Source organism: Pararge aegeria, chromosome 17, assembly GCF_905163445.1.
Source record: "Pararge aegeria chromosome 17, ilParAegt1.1, whole genome shotgun sequence".
Lineage (NCBI taxonomy): Eukaryota > Metazoa > Arthropoda > Insecta > Lepidoptera > Nymphalidae > Pararge > Pararge aegeria.
The window spans coordinates 3,039,656-3,065,794 of NC_053196.1; the positions used below are offsets into that span (position 1 = coordinate 3,039,656).

Here is a 26,139-nt window from a genome sequence, read left to right on the forward strand (position 1 = left end):
CAGACACAACCGGGATTCGAACCCGGGACATCCAGTGATAAGACTGCAGTGCTCAACAACGCGCCAGGGAGGTCAATTGCAATAATTTGCACTAAAAAGAATCGGCGGGTGGTCTTTTTAACAAATTACAATAGCGGATAAGGCGTAGAATAATGAGTCTGATGAAAAGTGGAACTCTTTATGACTCCAGGACTTCAGACTGACTGTATCTGTGATTAAAGGGGAATTACAATCTTCCCCCTTTTTACAGAAAGGTAGTATCTATTTCACGGATACAATATTGCCAACGGTTAAAGTTAGGACTGGCGGTCGATAAAAAACAAGATAAAAACCAAAGAACTTTATAAGTTTCAAAATACATGTTGTAATGCCATAAAAAACATTTTCAGATCCTTTATTGTTGTTAGAGATGGGTGATTTTAGCTTCGATCAATAATATACTAGATACGCGGTCGTCAAAAAATGACTGAAAACTAGCTGTTGCTTAAAATATATTAGCAGCGTGACTGCTAAGCTATTACTGCTAAGTTTCCGAGCACGTCTTGCGATGCCACAAGTGATGTATAGTTGAATTCCAAAAGTGCAATAAGATCGACAGAACATATATTTATATTATATTCCTACATAATATAAATATATGTTCTGTGACATAGATATATTATATATTTATACGTATTGTTTTTTTTGTTGAAGGAATCTAAAATTTCACTCGCTTGAAGTAAAGGATACATCTGCACGGGTGTTAGAGGTCCCCAAAACATTTTCAAAGGTCAGTGAAGTCTACCAATCCGCACTTGGCTAACGTGGTGGACGAAAAGAGAACCGCGCCCTCTAGCGGGCGGGTAATGGTTTGATAATGAAGATTGATATATTCTATAAATAATATTCAATATACATTCCAAAAGTAGAATTATATGAGTACTATTCAATATAAATAAAACCCGGAAACTAATCTAACATATTTCATATGAAATTGCATACAGTACTAGTTATTGATCGAAGCATATATTATATTAGACAACATGCTCGCATAGAGTTCTACAACACTTTTGTTTGTTTTACTTCCCTTTTTTAAATTAAACAGGTTAAACTGAAAAGGTAATAAGTTTTAGGACACTTCCATATTATGATTATGATAAACTAAACACGCAACAGTTTTTATTCTTATTTTATTTATTTAAACCAAACAGGCATTTTATCTAAATACAAAAACTGATAAAGCTAATAACAGTAAATTATAGTTACAACTTTTTTTTATTAAAAATGTGTTTAATTTTCTACATGCTATTACTTCCAAACAAGTGGGAACTTGTTTTAATCAAATTTAATATTAGAACAGTGAACAGTTCCTTTATGGCAATATGAAATATCTTTGTGTTAATATTTATTATTATTGGTCTATGTGATAATGAAAACAAAGAAATTAATGTACAAGTACCTAATATTTATGCAGTTTACACCACAAAAGGTATAATTAACGTTACAATCTCTAAAATGTAAAGTTTTTTGCAGTCACATCAATTTTTAGCATGCGAAATCTTATATAGCATGCTAATGAGATAATTAACTATCTATTTTTCAACATTGCTGGCGCAACTAAAACTTACATTGAGAATTCGAATTTAGCAGAAGAATACAAAAACCTCTACCAAAAGAACACGAATATGTTTGAATAAGTGTACCCATAATTTTCTTTGTTTTCATTGTTTAACAAGTTTTACATTCTAAAAATAAATTATGTTTATAGACTCATTTGATTCTTTTCAGTGATGTTATTTATTGATCTAAAAGTGAACTTTTATCAATGATATGTCCTTCGATAATAAATAAATTTTTAAACAAAATTTTTGAGACATTGTTCCAAACATAAAAAATAAAGGTTACTACTGAAAAGAAATACATATTTTTGTTCATTTAAATAGTAAATATAATAATAACTTTTATTCGGTAATTAAAGCTAACATCAAATTTAAAGCTTGATATCGACTTATAATACGATAAATTATAATAAATTATTATAAACTTTTAATTATAATGTAAACAAAAACAAATCTAAAAGCTTTTTAGTATCGATTCGATTCAAATTACGAATATTTTAAGCTTAAGTTTTATAAATGAAATTACAAAAAATATTTTGTTTTCAAATGAATCGTAATTTGAGTCGAGATTTTTTAGTAGTACGGAAATTGTTTTTTAACGGTTCACTCGTAATTTCGTTCTTTAACTTGTTTTTTTTAAATTGCATTAGAATTGCTATCTTAAAAATATTTTTCGTAATAGCCTTAATCCTGCGTTATAGCTAGTAACATTTTAAAATTAAATAGACATTGAATTCAACTACAGGGTGATTGTCACTATATAAATTAATTGTACAGGGTGATACAGGGACACATGAGCATGACGTATTCTTTTCCATATTAAACGTACAAAAATCTAAAATCTAACAGCAACATGGACGTTGAACTAATTTTATGGACCTCCGTATTCAGTAGTATTGTCCATCATTGTGCATTTTGTTTTAAAATACTATAATTATTATAATTTTTTAAAATTATCACAAGGAAAAATATCTATTCAAACAAACAATGTCTTTCGTCTAAAATTGTTCAGTAACAATATTTAACTAACGGCTTCGCTAAACAATTTGAGCACATTGAATTAATTAAAAATTTACGAATTTTTTACAATATTTTATTGGTATTCAATATTTACACAGCATACATTCATGCCATTACTATAGAAAAACATCAATATTACATTATTTCTAATTTCTGTATATGAAAACACACATTTAACTACGTTATATTTATATAAATTGTTTGCTGTAAATATAAACCCTTATATTGTTTTAAAATGTGGGTCCCCACTCGCTATGACAATTAAACAATAACACGTGTTACTACAAATTATGGTGTCAATTGTAGAAAACGTGTCAAAATTACCATGTCACAGAAATTCAGGAACCTGCAGTGATCAATTTGTGTCATCCCGTGATTGCAAATGAGCGTCTATTGCCTCTCTAAGATCCAAACTCTAATCATCTCTATTCCCATAACCCAAATGCTCTATTTTTACGTTATCACAGGCTTCTCACGCTCTTAACCCTGAGGGTCATCGATTGCACCTTATTTTTTTAAATTATTATATTCTTATCATAATTTTTTTAAACGAACTCTGTTCCAATTACACTAAAGTTATTACGTTGCCCTATTCGTATTCTTTCTTCAAGTATCCGCATTCATTTGTTTTATCAAGTATTTAATTTCAAATAGGAATTATTAAGATGTCACTTTGTAATTATTCGTTTTCAGGAAAAAGGACGCAAAAGCATCAGTTTATCGAGGGGTTCCACAAGGTTGTCCATTAGGCCCGTAACTGTTCCATATATCCATTATCGGAACAAGTAATGTTTGTTATCCAAAAAGGTTCACTATGTAGTACTCCGGAAGGGCGGTGGTCGCCTAGCAGTCGTGCGGCCACCTGGATGGGTGGCCAGCTACGGATCACATGACGCAACAACTCTTCGCCCGTCCTTTCAGCTCAGCTTTCAAGTCGCGCTTGCTCTTGCTGCGTCCCACTTGCTTCTGACAAAACAAAGTATAATAAATATTCATCGTAGGCACACAATGATAGTGAAGTATGGCTTAGCAATGATTATTCAAATTAGATTCTATTGAGGCTAGAATTACATAACGTTTTATTCGCTGTATATTAGGCAATAAAAAATCATACGTTATTGCCTATTGGTCTAGTTGTTAGGATGTACAACTAACGAGGTGCTCGATCCAGTTTTTGTTGCGTTTTTCTGTTAAAAATTTCAGTGCCAGGTAGGAAATTGGCGATGTCCACCACTGTTCCTCGGAGAAACCGCTAATCCCTCGTCGGTTCAAAATTCAAAATTCATTTATTTCAAGTAGGCCTAATATAAGCACTTTTGAAACGTCGAGTCTGTCTGTTTGTAGTGATTCTACCACCGGGTTCAACGAGTGATGATCATTTGCGAGTATATAAATAAAAGATTTATTGGCAGTCATTGTGCGAATGAGATAACACGTCATCGACCGGCTTTTATAAATCAATTCTTAAGTGCGATTTTAATCCAATAGTGCGGGTTAAGCCATATGATTATTTAAGAAATCATGCTGACAAATCTTGTCTACTTTGAGTTTTTTTGAATGTTATTTGTTTTTCCGATTATTGTTCTTTGTTGGTAATATATCATTGTTATATCAAATCAAATACTCTTTATAGTACACTAAAGACAAAACAAAAAAAAACACAATTGAAAGAAAGAAATAAAAAGTGCAATAAGCGGCCTTATCGCTTAAATGCATTCTCTTACATATAATATAAAAAAAATAATAGAATATATTATAATATATACAATAAATATGTCATAAAGAAGCCAGAAAGGAAAAAAAGAAAAAAAAAATGCCTCAAATCAAATAAAAAGAAAATGATAATGATGTTAAATTCCTATATTCTTTACTAACAAATTATATGCATATTAGATTTTTTTCGTTTGTTTCGTTGAGGTGGTGAACCCAACACGATGCTCCAAGGCAGATTGGTGGGCAAACAAGTAGTGTATTATTATAAATTAAACACACACCTGCTGCTTCATCTGTTGTTTGTTGAGCTTGCCCAGCGCCGCCAACGCTGCGACCTCGAAGGCGTCCTTCACTCCTTTGCTGGAAGCTCGGGCCGACGTTTCTACGTACGTTGTCGCTCCTAACTGCCTCGCTACTGATAGAGCCTGTTAAAAATAGTTTACTTTATATACTTATGAGTGATGATACCCTAGTAGTTAGGACTTCGGCTTACCGGGGGACCGAGTTCAACCGGCTCGCAACTTTAACCTTTCGGAGTTATGCGCGTTTTAAATTTTAAGCAATTAAAATAGTTGCTCCAACGGTGAAGGAAAATATCGTGAGGAAATTTGCATGCCTGAGTTTTCTCAAACATAATGTTGCAAGTTTACCAAAGCACTTGACCAGTGTTTGTTTGTTTGTTTGAAGTTAAGCACACACACATTTTATACAATTTAAACACAAATACAGAAGAAACTTAGAAAATAAAATAGAGCGTGCCAAGGCGGTCTTATTAATAAAGCGATCTCTTCCAGACAACCTCTGACGTTAGGAAAAACGAAGGAACAGGTTGGCGCAGCAATTTAAGTTTAAAAATATATATTTGTATATATACAAAATAATGTGTTAAACAGTGTTTGCATTACGGCCTAAATTTTTTTTCATTCTAAGAGGACTCCCGTAATAGTGTCCCGTGACGGTAATGCGTCCATAATAAGTGGTGGTGAGTTTGTTGGTTTATCTTTGTTATGTGCGGTTTAACTACAGAGCCGATCTTGATTAAATTTGGAAATTACATAGCTTCCATTCTGAAAATGCAATTGTTATCTTCTCTATTGCATTGATGACCGTCGCAGTCAGTGGCGTGCACAGGGTTTTTGACCAGGGTATGCGTAAAGAAGGAAAATGGCATAAAATCCTGCCCCTCTATGAGTCATACAAACATTTTAGGGTACGCAGTGCTTTTGTGCATGCATGAAGTGCACGCCACTGGGTCCCGAATTTTAGCCGTGGCGATTTAATAATTAAAATTACAATGTGAGATGGTGATAACAGAAAAAAAACCGGCTAAGTTTGTTGTGGGCTTCTTAGACCAGGGCGCTTTTGGAACCCGCGTAGCTGTAGTTTAGTTACCGAATTTGGTTATCACCATCAACTCACTTCTATGTCATATTTTACATGTAACTTACGCATCAAAAGTGCCATCTATGTGCCTATTTGAATCAAGAAATATTTGACTTTGACTATAACCAAGCTAGCGACATGATAGAATAAAAAATATGCATCTAGGATACTTTTACCCGGAAAAGCACCAGAGAAACATACATTTAAAATAATAGCTTACGTTGTACACGGCTTCACAGCAAAACCGATCCAAAGAGTCCGCATGGATAATTTAAATGTCTAGGACGGTGTACCAACATTCCGTTCACGATTTATAGATGTCGATTCATAATGTTCAGTTATTGCATATTTTTGTTTTGTTATTTACAAAGTGTTTATAACCGAAATAATACTTCCCAGGCTTATATTATGTTCTGTCTCCGAGACCTATTTGTGAAACCAAAAACCTAATAGTTTCTGAGTATTTATTTAGTATTTATTTAGTACACTGCCATAGTTACATAGTTTACTGAAATAAATCAGAGACAGCCCTAACGTCACAGGCAAAATTGAAATCATGTGACTCCTGTCATTTTAATAGGTGCGCGTCGTGTAGCGTACTGCGTAGGTACTATGCACGTGTCGGTCTTTTATTTTGAATTGGGTTGTCAGCAAAAGAAGCATATTTATTTTTCCATACAAACGAATTCAAAACATTCTAAGTGTTAATACTTAGAATGTTTTGAATTCGTTTGTATGGAAAAATAAATATGCTTCTTTTGATTTAATATTTTTACTTATGAAGTATAAATATATATATACTTATGCATCCTTCAACATTACTTTGTAATTTGTAACTCTCAGAATGAGAAGGGAATAGGCCGTGGTCCACCACGCTGGCCTAGTGCGGATTATTAAAAAATGAGATAATCGTAACTCCATAATACGGGACGTAAGGTAGCAGTTTACGTCTATGAGTAAACCTGCGTGGCAATTAAACAAAGTTACGACCCTAAGTTAACGCAGGGGAAAACGCGAGGTACATATAGCTCTTATGTAAAAGATCTTTTCACGAGACCTTTATAGGTAACAAAAATAGCTTCGCGAAACTACCATAACCAAACAATCCGTGGCCTCATATGAAATGGGGAGACAATTACAGTAAATCAGCATAATGGCAGTCCAGAATTTATTTACTGCTGTTTTGCCCAGAGGAGCTCGATTTAATTGGAATTATTATAGATTGACCCAAATTGTAGAGTCAATTGCCATGTGGAATATCATTGGTATGACATTCAAACTGTGAACGATCAATGAAATGTTCAGCTTTGCTATCGCCCAAGAGACCATAATGTTTTTTAATTCCACTACAAGTAAGCCCTTGACTATCTCACCTGGTAGTAAGTGATGATGCAGTCTAAGATATAACGGGCTAACATTTTGGAAGTGAGGCAGTTATACTAAACCCATACCACTCATCGGTCACCACGACATCATAGGCTTAGCGGCACATCTTTGTCAGTAGGGTGGTAACAGGCCACGACCGAAGCCTGCTACCAGACCAGACGCACTCAGTTGTAGTGTCAAAACACAACAACTATTCCGGCGGTATGGCACGTTTATTTGTAGAATCCTATAACAAACTATCTTTGCATAGTCGTAAATCTTTTAATTTAAATTTAAAGCCCTAACTGAAGAATTGTAGGCAAATTTGAGCTTTAAAACAATAATATTAAGATATACTCTAATGGCAAGTACATATTTTGATACTCGATAGCGACTCCTTAATTCTTCGTGCGACCAAATCTTGTGTTTAGGGAACAGGATAGCATAAAACATCATCATCATCATATCAACTCATTACCGGCCCACTACAGGGCACGGGTCTCCTCCCAAAATGAGAAGGGGTTAAGGCCGTTGTCAACCATGCCCAGGTTGCTAGACTCCACACACCTATGAGTACATTATGGAGAACTTTAGAGCATGCACGGTTTCCGCACGATGTTTTCCTTCACCGTTGTGGTTTCCTTCACATATGTGGAATAAATTGCAAGCTTCAGGTTAGTTCACAATGAAACGTGTACTGACCTCTTCGCTGGTGACTGGATGTGTCCGTAGCTTGGACAGCATGGTCAGCGTCTCCTTGTCATGCCTGAGGTCCGCTTTGCACCCACACAACAGCACCGGAGCCAAGCCGCCATGCGTGCGCACTTCTTTGTACCACTGGAATTAGGAATGAAAACCTGTAGCTTAAGATGAAGAAGAAGAAATATTTTATTGCACACAAACATCAAAATATACATAAAAAATAGAATAAGCAAAAGAACAAGAGTTGCTTAACATAGGTTTTATATGTTTCTAACCCATAGATGGTTTCGACTATCGATACTTTTTAAATTTAGAGTGAAATGGAATTGATGGGCCTTGATTTACAGCTCATTTTACCACTGGAATAAGTAATAAAAACCTGTAGCTTAATATAAGCTTTACAAAGACGGTTTCGACTTTCGATACTCTTTGACGTTAGAGTGTAATGGAATTCATGGACCTTGATTTACAGCTCTTTTTATTTTAAAATTTGGCGGACCAAGCACTTGGCCTACATGATCATCATCTTCATCATCACTTCGTTCGATTGAAACTAGACATAGGTCTTTTGTAGGGAGTTCCGAGATCCACGCTCTCAGCGAATCGCGAAACTCGTCTATCCATATTATTGTGGGCCGACCTACGCTGCGTTTACCAGTGTGGGTCGCCATTCCAGCATTTTGGAACCCCAACGTCCATCGGTTCTCCGAGCTATGTGCCCATTTCCACTTCAGCTTTGCGACTCGCTGAGCTATGTCGGTAACTCTGGTTCTTCTACGGATCTCCTCGTTGCTGATTTGATCACTTAGAGATCCTCCCTACATAGCTCCCGTCATCTCCCGCTGAGTTACTCTTCTTCTGATGGTAACTAGAAAATCAGACCAAACCTTTACGGCAGGAATAAGCATGGCGGGGGTACTTCCTCGGACGAGCTCTGTCACATATGGCTCTACTGCTACTTAAAGCTTAAATTCATTAAAGTACTACAACAAGCGCTCTTGTGATGGAGGAAACACGATAAAATACTTTCTGACTCTGAGATGATTTAAGGTACGTAAGCAGACATTTTTACTCCAATGTACGAAAGTACTACATGTTTAAGTCATACCTTAGCAGCAGAATTGTTTAGCGTCTCAGGTTCTGCGATGTTGAAGCAGAGCATGAATATCTTCGCGTCCTGGTACGCCAGTGGCCTCACTGTGTCGTAGGCTGTGGTTCCTAAAGACAAACACACAGAAACGTTATATACGATAGCTTTTACATATAGATACATATAATTAATGTGTACTTAAAATAAATCGCTATCCCTATCCCTACTTCCCTATCCCTACTAATATTATAAATGTCAATGTAAGTTTGTTTGTTACGCTTTCACGCAAAAACTACTTAACCGATCCTCATGAAACTTTACACTTATTCTTGGGAGTTTTAGAAGTAATATAGGATTTTTATCCCGACATTAAGCTCGGTTCCTTTGGGAGAGGGGATGAAAGTGTTTGACGATTTTATACCATAACTCCGACAGATTATAACCGATTTAAATAATTATTTTTGTACTATAGAGGTTATATGTGTTTTATTTTGCCTAAACTTTGTGTAGATCTGAATGTGGTTCGAGATAGAGGACAAAACTCCTCAGCGGACAAGAGCAAACCCCTCATTTGAATACTTTAATTTTTTTTAGAAATACAACCGGATTGAATGCCACATCAAAAAACAAATTCAAACGCAGACGAAGTCGCGGGCAGCTAGTACATAAATAAATTGTCTGCCGACCGTGCAGGTTATTATGTGTTACCTTTCTTTAGTCAAACAGTGGACTGTTATAGGCTATTGATGAAAGTAAAAAATAAAACCAATTAATCAATGTATAAAACTTAAAAGCGGAGAGTTCCTGATTGATTAAGTTCCCTACAGATAACACAGTTCGTGATATGTAACAGGAGCCCTTACCAGTTTACTTAGTTTGTAAATATGGCGGCGGATTCGCAAATCTCTGCTAGTAGCAGTTGAATTTGTAAAATCTATTTTACATTTAATATCAAACTTTTAAGTAAAGAAGCAGGCCATTAATATCAAGCAAAAAAAATGAAGTGGGTCGCGGTAAATAGAAAAAACTCTTATTTGAAATTGTAAGATGTTGTTATTTTGCTTATAAAACTACAGTCAAAATAAATATACCTGATTCCAGTAAAGTAATTCTACATAATGAACTAAATTAAATGAATGGATTATTGAATTTGGAGTCTGTCTCAATGCATAGCTGCCCGGGCCATTGTTTTCAGGAGTTTTTGTAGTCCTTACCAAGTGCGAAGCGTCCCGAGAGAGCAAACAATCGTCTATTTGTGTGACCGTGCTATTTGAGTCCAAGGCCGTGGGTACGACAAACACTGTCCAGTTGTGGGACAAACATTGACCAGTTGTGGACAATGAGTAGCTGGGTGTTTATCGTCAAAAAAAATCATTCATGTTGATAACACAAACATTTTCCATTTGTGGGAATCGAACCCACAGCCTTGAACTCAGTAAGCAGAGTCGCTGCAAACTGCGCCTATTGGCCGTCTAATAAATATTTTTTTCTTTTAATTATTCTCACATTAACTTACTGCTACTACCCGTGATTAATAAATTGTTTTTTTTTAATTTGATACCAGTTATTGGCCGCGTTCTTCGTCCGCGTTTGTTACTTTAAACAAACCCATTGGGTTACTCTCCGTCATTTCAACTAACTCTAAGCCAAAAATCAAGTCACCTGCCAAGAATTGCTTGTTTAGGGCATGAAGTAGGTACAAACAATCATACATACACACTCTCGCATTTGTAATATTAGTATGGATAGGTTCGCATTTCAACACAATCCAAAATAGGATCCGCCAACACATCAAAAGGCACCTAGGTAGTAGAAATAAGAAGACAAACCCGAAGCGTTTTAAAACACTTTACAAACTTTTCTCTAGTGTCAAACTCACTAGTGTTTAGTGTTTAGTCTATGAAATATCGAAGTTATGTTCCAGTTTAAAAAGCTTCTATAAATATTTATAACTTGTAAAGTCTGTTTCCATACGTAGTTGGCGGGACCGTTTCCCGTAGTTTTTGCAACCATCAACAAGTATGTAAGTGTCCCTCGAGTACAAACTGCCGTTTACCCTTTTACTTATTACACCAGTAAGTGTATTGGGCACAACGCTCCGTTACCATCGAGTATGGAGCTAAGTAACTTTTTGTTCTATTAGATAAGCACACCTATTTGTACTTAGTGCGCAATAAATACCAACGATTAGGTACGCGGTTGCATTTTATATTAAACTTTAGCAGTCTGGGTATATAAGGATTTCTGCCTGCAAAATTTACGAAAAAATACTCTTGATCAATACAGTTTTTAACAGACTTCAAAAAGAAGGGCACTCCTTCGTCATATACAATGTAAATGAATACTATATTAAAGAATAACGAAATAATACTTCACAGGCTTTAGAGGTGCATTATGTACTCTCTGAGACTTATCTGTAAAACTGAAAACCTAATAGTTTTTGAGTAAACCACTGCCATAGCTTTTACTGAAAGAAATCAGATACAGCCCTAACATCATATGCAAAATTAAAATCATGTGTGTCGAGGTACGCGACGCGTAGCAGGTACTATGCGAGTGTCGGTCTTTTATCTTGAATAGGGTTGTCATAAGTAAACTCTTAAAATGTTTTGAATTAGTTTTTATGGAAAAATAAATATGCTTCATTTGATTTAATATGTGGGACTCCTGGTACGACTGCCCGCTAAAACCCCGCAGATACTGCGGTACTTAATGCTTTTATAGTGCAACATTTTTTTACACATTTTTTTATATCGTTTAATTTTATATATATTAATTATATCATGCTAATTGTTTGTACAATATGTATGTGTTTTAAACATATATAATATATACTAGCTGACCCACGCAACTTCGTCTGCACCGAAACGGTTATAAGAGGTTATATCTTAAAAAAAACTAGAAACGAATTGCAGCGCTGCCTAGCAGGTTCAGTTTTATTTCCAAACTATGTTATTAGCAGCCGGGTGGGTAGTTTGCAGGTATATAATTAAAATTAATATTTATAAAACTATTTATTTGGATAAGCATTATATAATGATAGGAATGTCAACATCTTACGATTATACCCGTGTTTTGAAAGAAAAATTAAAAAAAGCAGTTATTCTGACTTAACCATAACTGTAAGATATATAGCCTCGCGGATTATTTTGTAGATAATCACGATTACTTTAAACATGTAGTACATTATTTTTATGTACCATCAATCATTTTCGCGGCGTACGCCAGTAAAACTCTAAGTCGGTATCACTTATTAAGAAAACATCGTTATATTTCAGCCAATTTACAGAAAATCATTGTAAAATATACACATAAAACCACCCATCCATACTTAAGTCCATCCATCCATACATCCATCCTCACAAACTTTCACATTTATAATATCAGTAGGATGGTACGCATGCATTCAATCGTTGTGCCATATGCCTTGCGACTTGACAGATACTATCTGTGAAGAGTTATGTCCTTTATCTCCGACAATATTTATCAGATCTTCATTAAAATTACACAATATATGCTTGTTAGTATACACTATCAAATAAATAAAGAATTATCAAAATCGGTTCAAATTTAACAGAGCTATGAAGTAAAATTCATAAAAATATTCATCTCTTATTGTTAATCGGGATAAAAAGTAGCCTATATGACCTGGAATACCAGCTACCACTATACCGATTATAAAGCATCCCCATTCAAAATTTTCAAAGTATTTTAAATGTACAGAAATCTTCCAGTTACAGTTTTATTAAAAGTATATATATATATATATATATATATATATAATGGTCCGGAGGCAAGAGCCCTTTTCAAAGAATTATCGAAAAGGGTTATCGAGTCTTCCGGGTGATCCTAGAGCGGGCAGTTACCTTGGCCAACGAATTAGTTTGGCCATCCAAAGGGGCAATGCTGCCAGCATCTTAGGAACTGTGCCTCGCTGCGGTGGTTTCGAGGACGTTTTAGATTTTATTTACTTTTAAATTGTTTATTTTAAGTTATATTTATAAAACAATTATATTAAATATATACATAAATATATATTTTTTTTATTTATTTTTCCTATGAGGCTAAGCACCTACACATGTAGGTGTTTAGCCTCATGTGACTGTAATTCAGACTGGAACACAACAATACTGCTTAGCAGCGGAAATAGCTCTTCATGATAATTTACCTATGTACCTAAAGCATAATGTGCAGTTTTGTTGATTTCCGAAACCGGGAAGCTCTTTGTTTTCAGTAATGGAGCTTGCTAGCATACGAATAATTTACGAGTAGGTACGCTTATTACAATTAGTTTTGTAGGCATTTATCTGCACGTTTATTAACACGCGTAATAACGTACAAAATAATTGCTAGTTTAGACCTAGTTAGATCTACACTGAGTTTTAGTGGCACGATTTTCTCGGTATTCAAACGTTAATTTTGAACCCCACCAAATACGTAAATAATATAATAATAGAGTATTTATTTCTGACCACGTTACATAACTATTTTGTCAGTAACAATTTACTTAGTAAACTATGTAAGGAAACTTCGCGCTAGTAACAATTAGTTATTCTATGTTAGTTCTTAAGTCAAAGTCAAATATTTCTTTATTCAAATAGACACATCGATGGCAGTTTCAAAAAAAAAGCACCCGCCTCAAAAATGTATATATTTCTCTTAATTTTTTTCCTATATTTATTTATTTTTTTCCTTTATATAATTTTTCCCTGTAAAATTGTCACACGTTTGTTAATAAGACCATAGATATAGGGAAGACACTGTGTACTGAAACACATTTTAAACTACCGCAGGAGACAGGGCTTCACACTCATGAAATGTATGTGTTTATTTCGATAAAATAAAGATATTATTATTATTACTTTTGATGCGTACATTCAGTGTGTAGATACATAACATATACATTGAAGTGAATAGATGGCGATAAATTAATTTGTCAATTTAAAACTAAAGCTACGAGGTTTCCAAATGCGCCCTGGTCTAAGAAACAAACAAACAACAAACCGGTTGTTTTTTTTGTTTACACCATATCCGATTGTCATTTTGAATTTTGAATTAAGCTTACGTTTAATTTAAACTTTGTACTTTTTAAGAGACATATCCAAGATATCAACTGGTAGTTTATTGTAAAATTGTTAATTTCTTTTAAATTAATTACTTATTTTATGTAGTGTAGTATATTGCACTGCAAGTTTATTTTTGCTTCTAATGTTCCAACTATTGCAGTCACATTTACTCTTAAATTTCGATATATTTTTATGAACATATATTTTACCGTTTTAAATATGTATTTGCATTATATTAACATCTTTAAATTTATGTCTCAATGACTCTTTCGGACCCATTATAGATCGCACGAACAGCCCTCTTCTGCAGCACGAAAATAGTGCATATATCATCTTATTTACTACTTTGTGGCCTGGGCCACCCGCCTGTACGATTTGCTCTGGTGCACACTATTCGAGCTTCTCCAGAGAGGGCTGTCCAGCTTAAAAGCCAATGTGCTGAGAAGAGTGTTGAAACTTCTCTGATAACCATTATGGGCGCTGAACGCTTGCGCATGATTGCATAGAACTAGAAGTCATCCACACAAGCATCCGCAAACATTGCAAACGCACTCCAGTGTCGAGGCCTTCTCAACATCGCCCTTAGCCCATTATTGTATAGCCAGTCCCACAGACTGCAATGTAAAAAGCTAGGCAGTATACCCCAGACAAAGTTAGTTTAGCTTGGGGCGTGCTACGTGCAAATCTGCGACCCAACATGTTGCCAATGACCGACAGTTCTCTGCGTTCTCGTTCAATGTCACTGTCATCATCCTGGCGTTCCGTTACAATATTATGTCATAGTATAAGATATATCGTTGATAGCCTAGTGGGTAAGGCATCTGCTTTCCTTTCGTGGAGACCGTGCTCGAGCCCCGGTACGCACCACTGAGTTTTCGGAGCTATGTGCGTTTTTAATTTAAGCAATTTAAATATCATTTGCTTTAAACGGTGAAGGAAAACTTTGTGAGGAAACTTGCATTACTGAGAGTTCTCCATAATGTTCTGAACGGCGTGTGAAGTCTACCAATTCGCACTGGGCCAGCATGGTGGACTACGGCCTATAAGCTTCTCATTCTGAGAGAAGACCCGTGACCTGTGGCCCGGTAATGGGTTGATATAAAGACTACTATCGCCAAAGGTTGTCTGGGAGAGATCGCTTTAGCGATAAGACCGCCTTTGCACACCTAAACTAGTTTTTTATTATTTTTTATTTGTAAATGTGTTTCTGTGTATTTTTTTTTGGGTGTGCAATAAAGAATTTAATAATAATAATAATGATACGATATAGCCCGAACGTTCAGTCGGCTACGTACCTCCCATATAATAATTAAACATTCATCCGTAATGAAACGTACATGTCGATGAATTTTCGCCGTTCGCTGCAAACCGCTGACCCATTTATTTACTCGCTGATATTGACTATCGAAATATTGAGTGTGTTTTTTTTTTAATTTTACAATTTTCATGTGCAGCTCATATTTTAACTTAATGTGGTCAGGTAGGTAAATTTTCATACCATTATCTATTTGGTTATTTGAAAGTAGGTTCGTGACGTCGTGATCCAAACGTATAAACGAAGCAGTTTTGTGGCGTTTAAATACATTTCTTCAGTAATTAGTTTAGTTGTAAGTGTATTTTAGCATTATTTATTATTTTTGATTTAGGCGGTGCCTAGATCCACTAAGCATTAAAATATTTTTCTCATAAAGCAACACCACTTCGAGGTCACATCGTCCATTGTTGTTTAATTTGCTCGATTTAACATTCCTGGTAGGAATGGTTACAACGACCGACGGAAAATAAGAGTTCAACGAAACTAAACCAGATTTCTTCCCAACCTCAAATATTTCAACAAGATCTTAAATTCACATACAAATATTTACGAGATTACCTAACCTGCAGTGCTGTTCCTAAATATATCCAAAGATAATATTTAAACCACTTTCACATGCTCGCTTCCTGTACCGATGGTTATTTTCGAACAGTGTATTTGAAGTAGGTACAAAAAGATCATTGGGTTATCTAAGCCGGATGTTTTATTTTTACCAATAAGCAATAAAATAAAAAAACCCTACTCTCAATTTAGGTATATTATTCTACTAGTCAAGCCCTTTTATTTGTTTTTTTTTAATTGAATTCGCAAAACTGATAATAAACTGCCTACTCTAATATAAACTATAGCACTATTTGGCATGTGTAAACAATTGTGCCTTCTCGATGCGAACATAGCATGCAAATCAGCTGGGTACATAAGGCGCTGTAAACTGCTTTAAAAAACATTAAAATAATTAAAATGTCAAATACTAATACGTCTCAACGTTATTTTCATAAGTACCTACTGCATTAAAAAGTGCAAGTTACATTACATTTTTAAAACTACAAGATAAAACCCAAGTTTACCGGGTGGTTACTTTAAAGTCGTAAATCAAATTAAATAAACTCCTTATGACGTTAAAGCTACAGCAAACTTGTTTATTCTTCTCATAACAAACAATATTTCATGAAGAACCGTGTCGCACTAAATTATAAAAACTTTCCAATTTATTCTGAGCGAAATTCTCGTAAAGTTCGACGCTACAGTTACAACAAATTAAAGCGACAGAGTACTAAAATGTTTTTACTGTTTGCGGATATTTCCCTATTGTGCAATGTAGTGGACTGTATGCCGATATATCGTTATCAGGCCGATAATGTCTATCATTGTGCGGGACCTCTTTTTGCTGTAGGACCTACATTATTGAAATAAATAACCCTATTACATGGTCGTCCGAAAAGATATTATACTATTCCGTAGTAGATAGAGTTTTTGTAATACGCCTTAAGAGATGAAAAACTACGCGTCAGATTGATGGACACAGTATGGTCTATACTGGCTGGACTTTGTAGGACGTGTTTCTTGCTAGCCCAGCGAAGTGTTGCCCTGTTTACAGTCTATAGTTAAGGACATGGCCCACCTGCCACCAGTGGCGTGCACTCCATACATGCGCAAATGCAGCGCCTACCCTAACATTGATATATAACTCGAATAGGAGGAGAATTTATGCGGTTTTATGCAATTTTCCTGGTGGATACATACCCTGGTGAGAAACCCTTTGGGTTTCCCCATTGGGTTTCTCACCAGGGTATGTATACATCATATATGATGAGGTATATATCAATGTAAGGGTAGGCACTGCTTTTGCGCATGTATGGAGTGCACGCCACTGCCTGCCACCGCCTCTAAACCGTACAGTAGAGCGGCACTTTGCAGGGCATTCAAGGCGCACTTCCATCAATGTGGCGACCTGTACCCGTCAACAAACCTTCTTTCAGACCCGAACTCACAAGTGCTGCTTAGCGGCAGGAATAAGCATGGCGGCAATAGGTACTTCCCCTAAGCATTGACATAGCATCTTTCTTAAAAAAAATGTAGTAGTAGCAAATCTATTAAAGATGGTGTAGACTATATAGCATCAAGCCATAGGGCACAAATACTCATTAAAGCGGTGATAGCGCCCCTTTCGTGGGGCCGAGTTCGAATCCCAGCACGCACCTCTAATTTATGTGTGTTAAAGTAATTAAAATAGCTCTTGCTTCAACGGTGAAGGAAAACATCGCTAGGAAACCTGGATGTCTGAGAGTTCTACATAATGTTCTCAAAGGTGTGTGGAGTCCACCAATGCGCGCTAGGCCAGCGTGGTGGACCCCTTCTCATTGTGGGAGGAGACCCTCTGTCGGCCGGTAATTGGTTGATTGGATGATGAATAACGTTATACTATTTAAGAGTGGGTACTAAACCTAATATTTCGAAATTATCCACTTATATATAACAAAGGCAACTTCGTCTAGAATTATTAAAGTCGTATAACAAATTCTACTAAGTTTCAGCAAGGCGAAATTTAAGCGATACGGACCCAAAATGTTTAAATGTTATTACAACTCGTAACAAAAGTGCCCGCTCGCAAACTGGGTAATTTGTATTCTGGATATACCTAATGATAATTCGCATAGTCTGTCAAGGTTTACTTACATACTTTGTGAACGGGTGTTTTTGGGGAGATATCTATTGTTTATGTCTGTCAAAATAAAGTATGGCATCCGGTACTATGTCAGCGCACTGTAAATATTTATCTTTGCTCTAGTATTGTGATGTTCGTGCGACCACAATATTGTTTTTTTTTGTTGAGTGTTCATGAAAGTGTCGTTTATATTTATCTATGTTATGAATGTGCTCTATGGTTATTTTTTTTCTATGGTCTATGGTCATGGATTAAACCTAGTTAGAAATAGTTTCCGGTATTTTATTACGATTCAGTTAACAATACAGATATAGCTCGTAATTATTTTCTAATAGAATAAGTAATGCTTACTAATATACACGCAGTATGAGAGCAAGAAGTTAGAACCGGATAATTGGACAAAGAAAGATTTTTGCATTTTGATAAGTTTGTTACCAAAATCTTAAGTAAGGTTAGGTTAGAATATACATATTAATTGCATCCGATCGAGGTCAAAGACAAAGTCAAAAATAGTTTTTTTTTAAATAGGCCTGTGGTCCGTGCATGCCATCCCTGATATTATATGGTATGAATGAATGAATGAATATACTTTTATTGCACACCACAAAAAGTACATAGAACAAAAAGAAAAGTATAACAAAACAACGTATACAATTTGGCGGCCTTATCGCTACATAGCGATTTCTTCCAGGCAACCAATGGCGAAGATAAAAAACAGTTACAGAAAAAAGTGAGATGATGGTGATAACCATATTCGTTAACTTAAAACTACGTGGGTTCCAAACGCGCACTGGTTTATAAATAGGTCCACAACTAATTTGGCAGGATTTAATTCTTTAAATACATTTAAATACTTTTAATAATGTTTATAATATCCCCTTCAATGGGTAGTTGAAATAAAGACGAAATTGCGTTTCTGTGAAAATACAAGATTTATTTACAAATATTACAATAATTATATGGTTAAACATTATATTCACTAACTTGTGAAAATACAAAAAACAACATTTAAAGCGTTTACTTCAGGTCTTTAAATAAAATAATTTCTTGTTAAAACAAACACTTATGACTGTAAACACCGGTGACTTTAAAAAAAGGTTTTCTTTACATACTAATAGCATAGCTATGATGAATGCGGATGGTGAAAAACTTGAAAAGCAAAACAGAACCGAGTCCAAAGCAGCGTTCATGATTGGCCAATTACAAGGCATCTTTATACCAGCAAAAGTCCTGTTTTGATTGGTCGCTAAACGCCGCTTTTGAACTCCCTGGTGCAGCAGTTAGCGCTGTGGTTTCCAGGTGTAACTCCTTGCAGGGGAAATATGGGAATTTGTAATTTCTGAATTGCCTCTGCTCTGGTCTGGTTGGAGGCTACGGCCGTGGCTAGTTACCACACTACCGACAAAGACGTGCGGCTAAGCGATCTAGCGTTCCGGTTAGAAATCGACTAGGGGTATGAGTTTTATAAAACTGCCGTACTCACTAACGGGTTAGCCTGCCACACTACCACACTACCGACAAAGACTTGCTGCTAAGCGACAAAGCGTTCCGGTGCTATGTCACTTAGAAACCAACTAGGCGTATGGGTTTAATGTAACTGCCATACTGCTACAGTAACAGTTTACAGTTGCCTAGGTACGGTTGTCGTACAGGTAAAGCCGTTACCATCTTATAATGCATCGCTACTTACAAGGTAAGATTGCAGTCAAGGGTTAACTTGTAGTGGAATAAAAAAAAAAGGTTGGTTTCGGCCCTGGTTTGGACACTAATTATCCGTTACTTTGCAATCGTCCTAGGTTTTTCACATGTAATAATATTAAAAGCAAGCCAGTTGTTTCTAGAGCACACATTATGAAGTATGTACCTATGTATCGAACGTAATACACTTGCCGTTTTACACACTCCCGCAATCTTCTCAGGACAGAGCGGGCCCTGAATATCAATAAAATAAGTGCTAGCATTTTATTTTTGAACACGCTAAAAGTGGGCAATTTCAGATTTTACGACACAAAAGCATCGCGCGCGGCACGCATAAAAATCTATTTATTGCTGATAACACTTGTGCGAGAGTTCCCATAAATTAGACGTTTCATACAAATATAGTATACGTATGTAGCTAAAGTTGTATTGATTGTTTTATAAATAAAACGTGCGTGTGATAGCGTGCTTAGGTGTGTGGCGGCACATACGTACACTCTCACACACGAGCGCACGCTACATCATAATATAAGGTATATTTTAATTCAAATTTAACTTCTTATGCACATTTAAAACGTCAAATCTGACCGTTTGTAGTGTCTTCGGAAGGCAGATTCTACAGAGAAGAAGCCGGCCAGAAACTTAACTAACATCAAACAATTAAGATTCTATTTATTTATTTATAATGGACAACCAACAGTAGATACATTTTTTTTTTTTTTGAATGAGTCACATAGTAAATGTTCGACTATTTACAGGTTATCACAGCATGCATTAAAAAGTAAAAATTAATAAATGTAATTGTATTTTATTATATTAATGTATATTTCAATTAAATTTTAACATTTATCCTAATAATATTATAAATGCGAATAACATTTATCCTAATAATTAAAAAGTTTGTGAGGAAGGATGGTCTCTATCACGTAAAAACTACTGAACCAATTTGACCAAATTTTGGAACGGAGATAGATTATACCCTGGATTAATACATAGGCTGCTTTTTATCCCGAAAAATGTACGGTTCCCGCAGGATTCATGAAAAACCAATAACCGCGTTCGAAGCCGCGGGCAAGCTTGTTTCTCTATATATTAAAACACACATAACACACTAATTCATTCTCAACGAAATATACCGAAGCTCTTACTACTAGGCAATCATAGTATAATAGAAGTTTTTAAAGATTGTATTTACCTGATGTGTCCCATACGGAGAAGTTGACTCTGTAATCTGCGACGGTGCATGTGTATCCGTACTTCTCGAACCCGGTGGGCGTGTATGCCTGTAACAAACGAATATTTTATTAGCCTTTGAGGCTTTGATATCGAAATCGTTAGTATTGTGTTTTTTCCAGAGATGGCGTCACTATGGGCGTACGCGTACCCAGCTTATATGGGGAGCAAGTGAGTTTTTTTTAGGTCAGATCGGCCGCTTTTATGTCATACACACTACACGAAGGCTAAATATATGTAGTGTAGTGTGTAGGAACACCGAAAAAGCCGCAAATGGTTCGGCTTCATAGGTAGTCTATCTATACTTATAATAAAACTGTAGCGGATCGAAATCTGTAGGTACACTAAAGATTTTTGAATTTTTTTCAGAAGAACCTCTTCTAAACCCATTCTGAAGACAAAACTGTTTTTTTTAATTTTTGTTTGTACGTCTGTAACTTGGTCGCCATACATTTGTTAAGAGAGTTCAAAAACTGCGAAATATCCGGTGGGGGGGGGGGGGGGGGCATATTAGGTAGTGCTCTCATGGGGTATACGCCCATGAGAGCACTATCTAAAATGGCGAGATGTCATGAAGCCAACGTTGCAGTTTTGTAATCTTATTTGTAATTCAAGGTGTTTTTTTCTTAACTTTTTTTTTCTTACCATAATCATCAACCTATTACCAGCCAACTACAGGGCACGGGTCTCCTCACAGAATGAAAAAGGTATAGGCCGTAGTCCACCACGCTGACCCAGTGCGGATTGGTGGACTTCACACACCTTTGAGAACATTATGGAGAAGGCATGCAGGTTTCTTCACGATGTTTTCCTTCACCGTTGAAGCAAGTGATATTTAAATACTTAATAAGCACATAACTGGGATTCGAAATCTTCCCCCCGAATGGTTAGTCGAGCTTCTACCCACTGGGCTATCACCGCTTTATTACATGTGCAATTACAGCGGCACCCACGCTCTTCAGATCGGAACACAGCATTACAAGCTGCTTAGCAGCAGAAACAAGCATGGTGGTAGCACCTCCTTGGACGAGCTCGGTCACAAGAACCTCTATTACTCAGTGGCGTGCACTTCATACATGCACAAAAGCACTGCATACCCTAAAATTTTCATGAAAGTGGCAACGAAAGGGATTTTGCCATTTTATGCCATTTTACTTCTTTATGATTATCCTGTCCAAATTCAGTGGCGTGCACAGCCACTGCTATTACTACGTAACTAAGTAGGGCAATCGCTTATACTAAAGCTGAATATCTGATGTGAGTATTAAAGCTGTGATAAAACGTTTTCAATGCAAACTCGGTATCCCTAATTAGGTACTGTTCAAATAGGAAGTTCTGAATGTGCGCCGGTCCCCAGGGAGAAGTACTCGGCTACAAGCTCGTGAACCGCGACGCGAAACTCCTTTAATAGGCCTGAATTGTTAATTAGGTGTTGAAATTTTCATAGCTACTCGCATTCGACGTTATCAATAGGCACTACGTCTGTAATTGGGTTTGTAACTTTGTTACAGTAATATGGTAAAGTGGCTAACTAACTAAAACTTCTGATTACTATTTATAACTTGATATATGCCAAATAATTAATTAATTGATTAGCAATAATAATTAATATAATAAAAATTGACATATAATTCGATAAATCCTTTTTTTTTTTTTAATAAAATAAAATCATTTTATTTCAGGTTGGGAATCCATATACAACAGAATATCAAAATTAAGAGATTAGAAATTATAATTAACATTAAATAAACTTAATTATTACTTATAGGGTAATTTTTGATGATAAATTATCTTGTAGAGACCATTACCAGTATATCATTGCTAAATGCAACAAACTAGTGGGATTTATTTTAAGGTCAACGAGAGATTTTACAAAACTATCAAGCCCAATACAACTTTATCAAACTATGGTCCGTAGTATAATGGAGTATAACTCACTAATATGGTCACCGTATTATACCATTCATTGCGATCGTTTAGAAGCTGTTCAAAAAAAATTTTTACGAATATTGTCGTATCGACATCACTTCGGCCATAAACGTACAACTTATCATGACAGGCTTGTACACTTTGGGATGCAAAGCTTGCAATTTCGTCGAAAATACTTTCATTTGATCTTCTTATTTAAGCTCATTAACTCCCAAATTGATTCTTCCGTCTTGCTCTCGCTCATTACTATAAATACTCGCGTTAATCCCAGATTAAAATATTTTAAACCATTTTCCCTAAGTGTCTACAAGAACAATACTTCCTTTTACAATCTCATCGTTCGCATGTGCCGCCTTTATAATGATTTAGTATCAAGTAATCATAATATTGACATTTTTAACAAAAGGATAAATATTTTTAAAAATCAAATTATTAAGCACTATTCCACATAATCTTTAGGGAAATAATATATATATTATTATTTAAGTGTTTCTTTTTTGTTTCAACTTTAATTTTATCTTTACTTTCTGTTTAATTTAATTCCAAGTTATGTACACATACTTTGGGTTGTAGCTTAGAACAAAACTTGTTATTACTTATATTTAGATCTACTTTTAGTTATTACCTGTTTTGTGTACCTAATAACAATAAACAATAAACTTAGATGAAACCATCAAAATTAACTCAATAAAAAATTAAATATTATCTTTATATATACATATATATTTCGTGTGTGCGTGTGTATGTGAGAGGTCGCCTGAAAATCAGCGCTGTAGCAGTGATCACAAAACCACTGCTACAGCATAACGCTGAGGCGATACTCTTTTTGGGAGAAACAACACCACAGATATGTCACTGCCAACATGGAATTATATTTGTTTGTTTTTAGCTTCTTTTATATAGTTTAAGTTGTCAATGATAAGTTATGTGTAACGTGTACTTTATATGTTACTCGTAATTGCTATGTGTTGTTTTTTTTTCCCAAATAAAAGATTTTATTATTACAATTATTAATTATAATGTCACTGAACTCCTCCTAGACGACCGGACCGATTTGAATGAATTTTTCGGTATGCGTTTGGGTGGCACCCTGGATGGTTTAGATTCACATATCAGCCCGACAGATGGCGCTGGGGTCAGCTAGTATTTTTATAAATAATTAAAATTACATTTAATTAAATAAATAAATAATAAATAAATATACTACGACAATACACACATCGCCACCTAGCCCCAAAGTAAGCGTGTGTTATGGGTACTAAGATAGCTGTTGAATATTTTTAGGACTATAATACATAAATACTTATAATATACATATAAACACCCAGGCACTGAAAAACATTCATGCTCATCACACAAACATTTTCCAGTAGTGGGAATCGAACCCACGGCCTTGGACTCAGAAAGCAGGGTCGCTGCAAACTGCGCCAATCGGCCGTCTAACTAGATCTTTACTTTGGGTTGGTCATTCAAAGTCAGAAGGGTATAGACCGTAGTCCACCACGCTTTCCAAATTGCGGATTGGTAGACTTCACACGCCTTTGAGAACGTAATGGAAAACTCTCAGGTATATTGGTTTCCTCACGATGTGGCCATTCATCGTTAAAGCGAGTTATATTCAATTAGTTAAGTGAATTAAAAACGCACATTACTCCGAAAAAGATGCGTGCCAAGGATCGAACTCAGTCCCCCAAAAACAGTGGCGTGCACTGGGTTTCTTACCAGGGTATGCATACAGCGGGATAATGGCGTAAACGAGTCCTCCTATACGAGTTATATATCAATTTTAGGGTAGGCAGTGCTTTGCGTCCTCGTCGTCGAGTTTATAATTTCTGATTTATTTCTGGTCTCATCTTTCTTCGGCCATGGCTAGTTACCACCTTACCGGCAAAGACGTGCCGCTAAGCAGTTAAGCATTTCGTCACGATGTCATGTAGAAACCGAGTTTAATATAACTGCAATACCCCTAACAGGTTAGCCCGTTACCATTTTAGACTGCATCATCACTTTACAAAAGGTGAGATTGCAGTTTAACTAAAAAAGATCGGTCCAGTGTTTGAGGTAAACTCAGGTAACAAACAAACAGACTCACCATTTCACATTCGTGATAATATGTAGTATGTAAAAAATTTCACGTTATTGTAATCTTCTGATTGTATATCTTTCAGAAACTTAAGGTTGTTTTCAATTTCTATTCAATTTTTCTCGTAACGTTTGTTACAGTACTGAACGTGCAACATGTCAGGTTAACGACCGTCTTTGTACAGTATTGCAAAGGGCAACGTCCTGAAGGTTTAGGTTTAGTTTGTACTATTGGAAGCTGGATGTAATAGAATATTTTAATTATAAGATTACTATGTTTTTGTATATAACTATTAGAAGCAAAAATAAACTCGTTGTACTATGCTACACAAAATTGCAAATTCATTCAAGGGCAATTGTATATTATTTTATAACAAATTACCGAATTAAATCTTTGAGATGTCTCTCAATAAGTTTAAAGTTTATATAAAGCGTAAGCGTACAGAAAATTCCTATTATAATATTAAGGATTACTTAAACGATAAAAAAGCTTGGGTGTGAATTGCTCTAGCTTCATAGCTTAATATAAATTTACTGTGAGATGGTGATAACAAAAAAAAATATCTGGCTAAGTTTGTTGTGGGCTCTTCTTAGACCATCGTAGCTTTAGGTGGTTGTCCAAAAAACGTTTGTTTTCTTAGGATAAAAGAAGCCTGTGTGACTCTCCATCCTTTTAACTTAATTACTTGTATGGTTGCAAAGGGAACAACAAAAAAGTAAACTTTCGCATTTACATTAGTTATGATTAACTATGAAGTTCTTCACAAAAAAAAAATGGATACAATTGGCCATATTTCTGAGTCATCATGATCATATCAACACATTACCGGCCCACTACAGGGCTGGTCCAGCTTGGACCAGTGCGGATTGTTGGACTCCACACACCTTTGAGAACATTATAGAGAACTCTCTGGCATGCAGGTTTCCTCACGATGTTTTCCTTCACCGTCGAAGCAAGTGATAAGCTTAGAGATTACTGGGATGCGAACTCGGCCCCCCGAAAGTGTAGTCGAAGTCCTACCCACTGGGCTATCACCGCTTGATTTATTTCGTCTTTCTGACTAAATGTTTGTAAACCGTTGTAAAAGATTAAGTATATTTTTTTCGACGTAAATAATGTCAAGGTTACCCAAATTCATTATGGTTTTCATAGATATTAACTATAATTTTGGGTCAAATAAATTGATGGACGATTGAACTATATTGCTGAGTAACGATATATATTAAAGATGTTAAACTAAGATTTTCGTGGTTAATCAACATTTCTTAAATATAGTTTA

General features: G+C 35.6%; 1 protein-coding gene across 3 annotated transcripts in view; it reads right to left on the minus strand.

Moving 5' to 3' along the window:
* Nucleotides 1–3,171: 3,171 nt before the first annotated feature.
* The window catches only part of LOC120631122 (rho-related GTP-binding protein RhoN-like), a 172,065-nt gene continuing 149,097 nt past the window's right edge, over nt 3,172–26,139 (minus strand). For 2 of the 3 annotated variants that reach the window (XM_039900566.1, XM_039900564.1), the window contains exons 3-7: nt 20,811–20,898; nt 8,890–8,999; nt 7,782–7,916; nt 4,613–4,756; nt 3,172–3,584 (exon numbers count right to left, since the gene is read on the minus strand). In XM_039900566.1, the coding sequence (XP_039756500.1) occupies nt 3,504–3,584; nt 4,613–4,756; nt 7,782–7,916; nt 8,890–8,999; nt 20,811–20,898 (558 nt within the window). In that variant the 3' untranslated portion in view covers nt 3,172–3,503. The remainder of the gene's footprint in view (nt 3,585–4,612; nt 4,757–7,781; nt 7,917–8,889; nt 9,000–20,810; nt 20,899–26,139) is intronic. The other variant, XM_039900565.1, reaches the window with a different exon arrangement.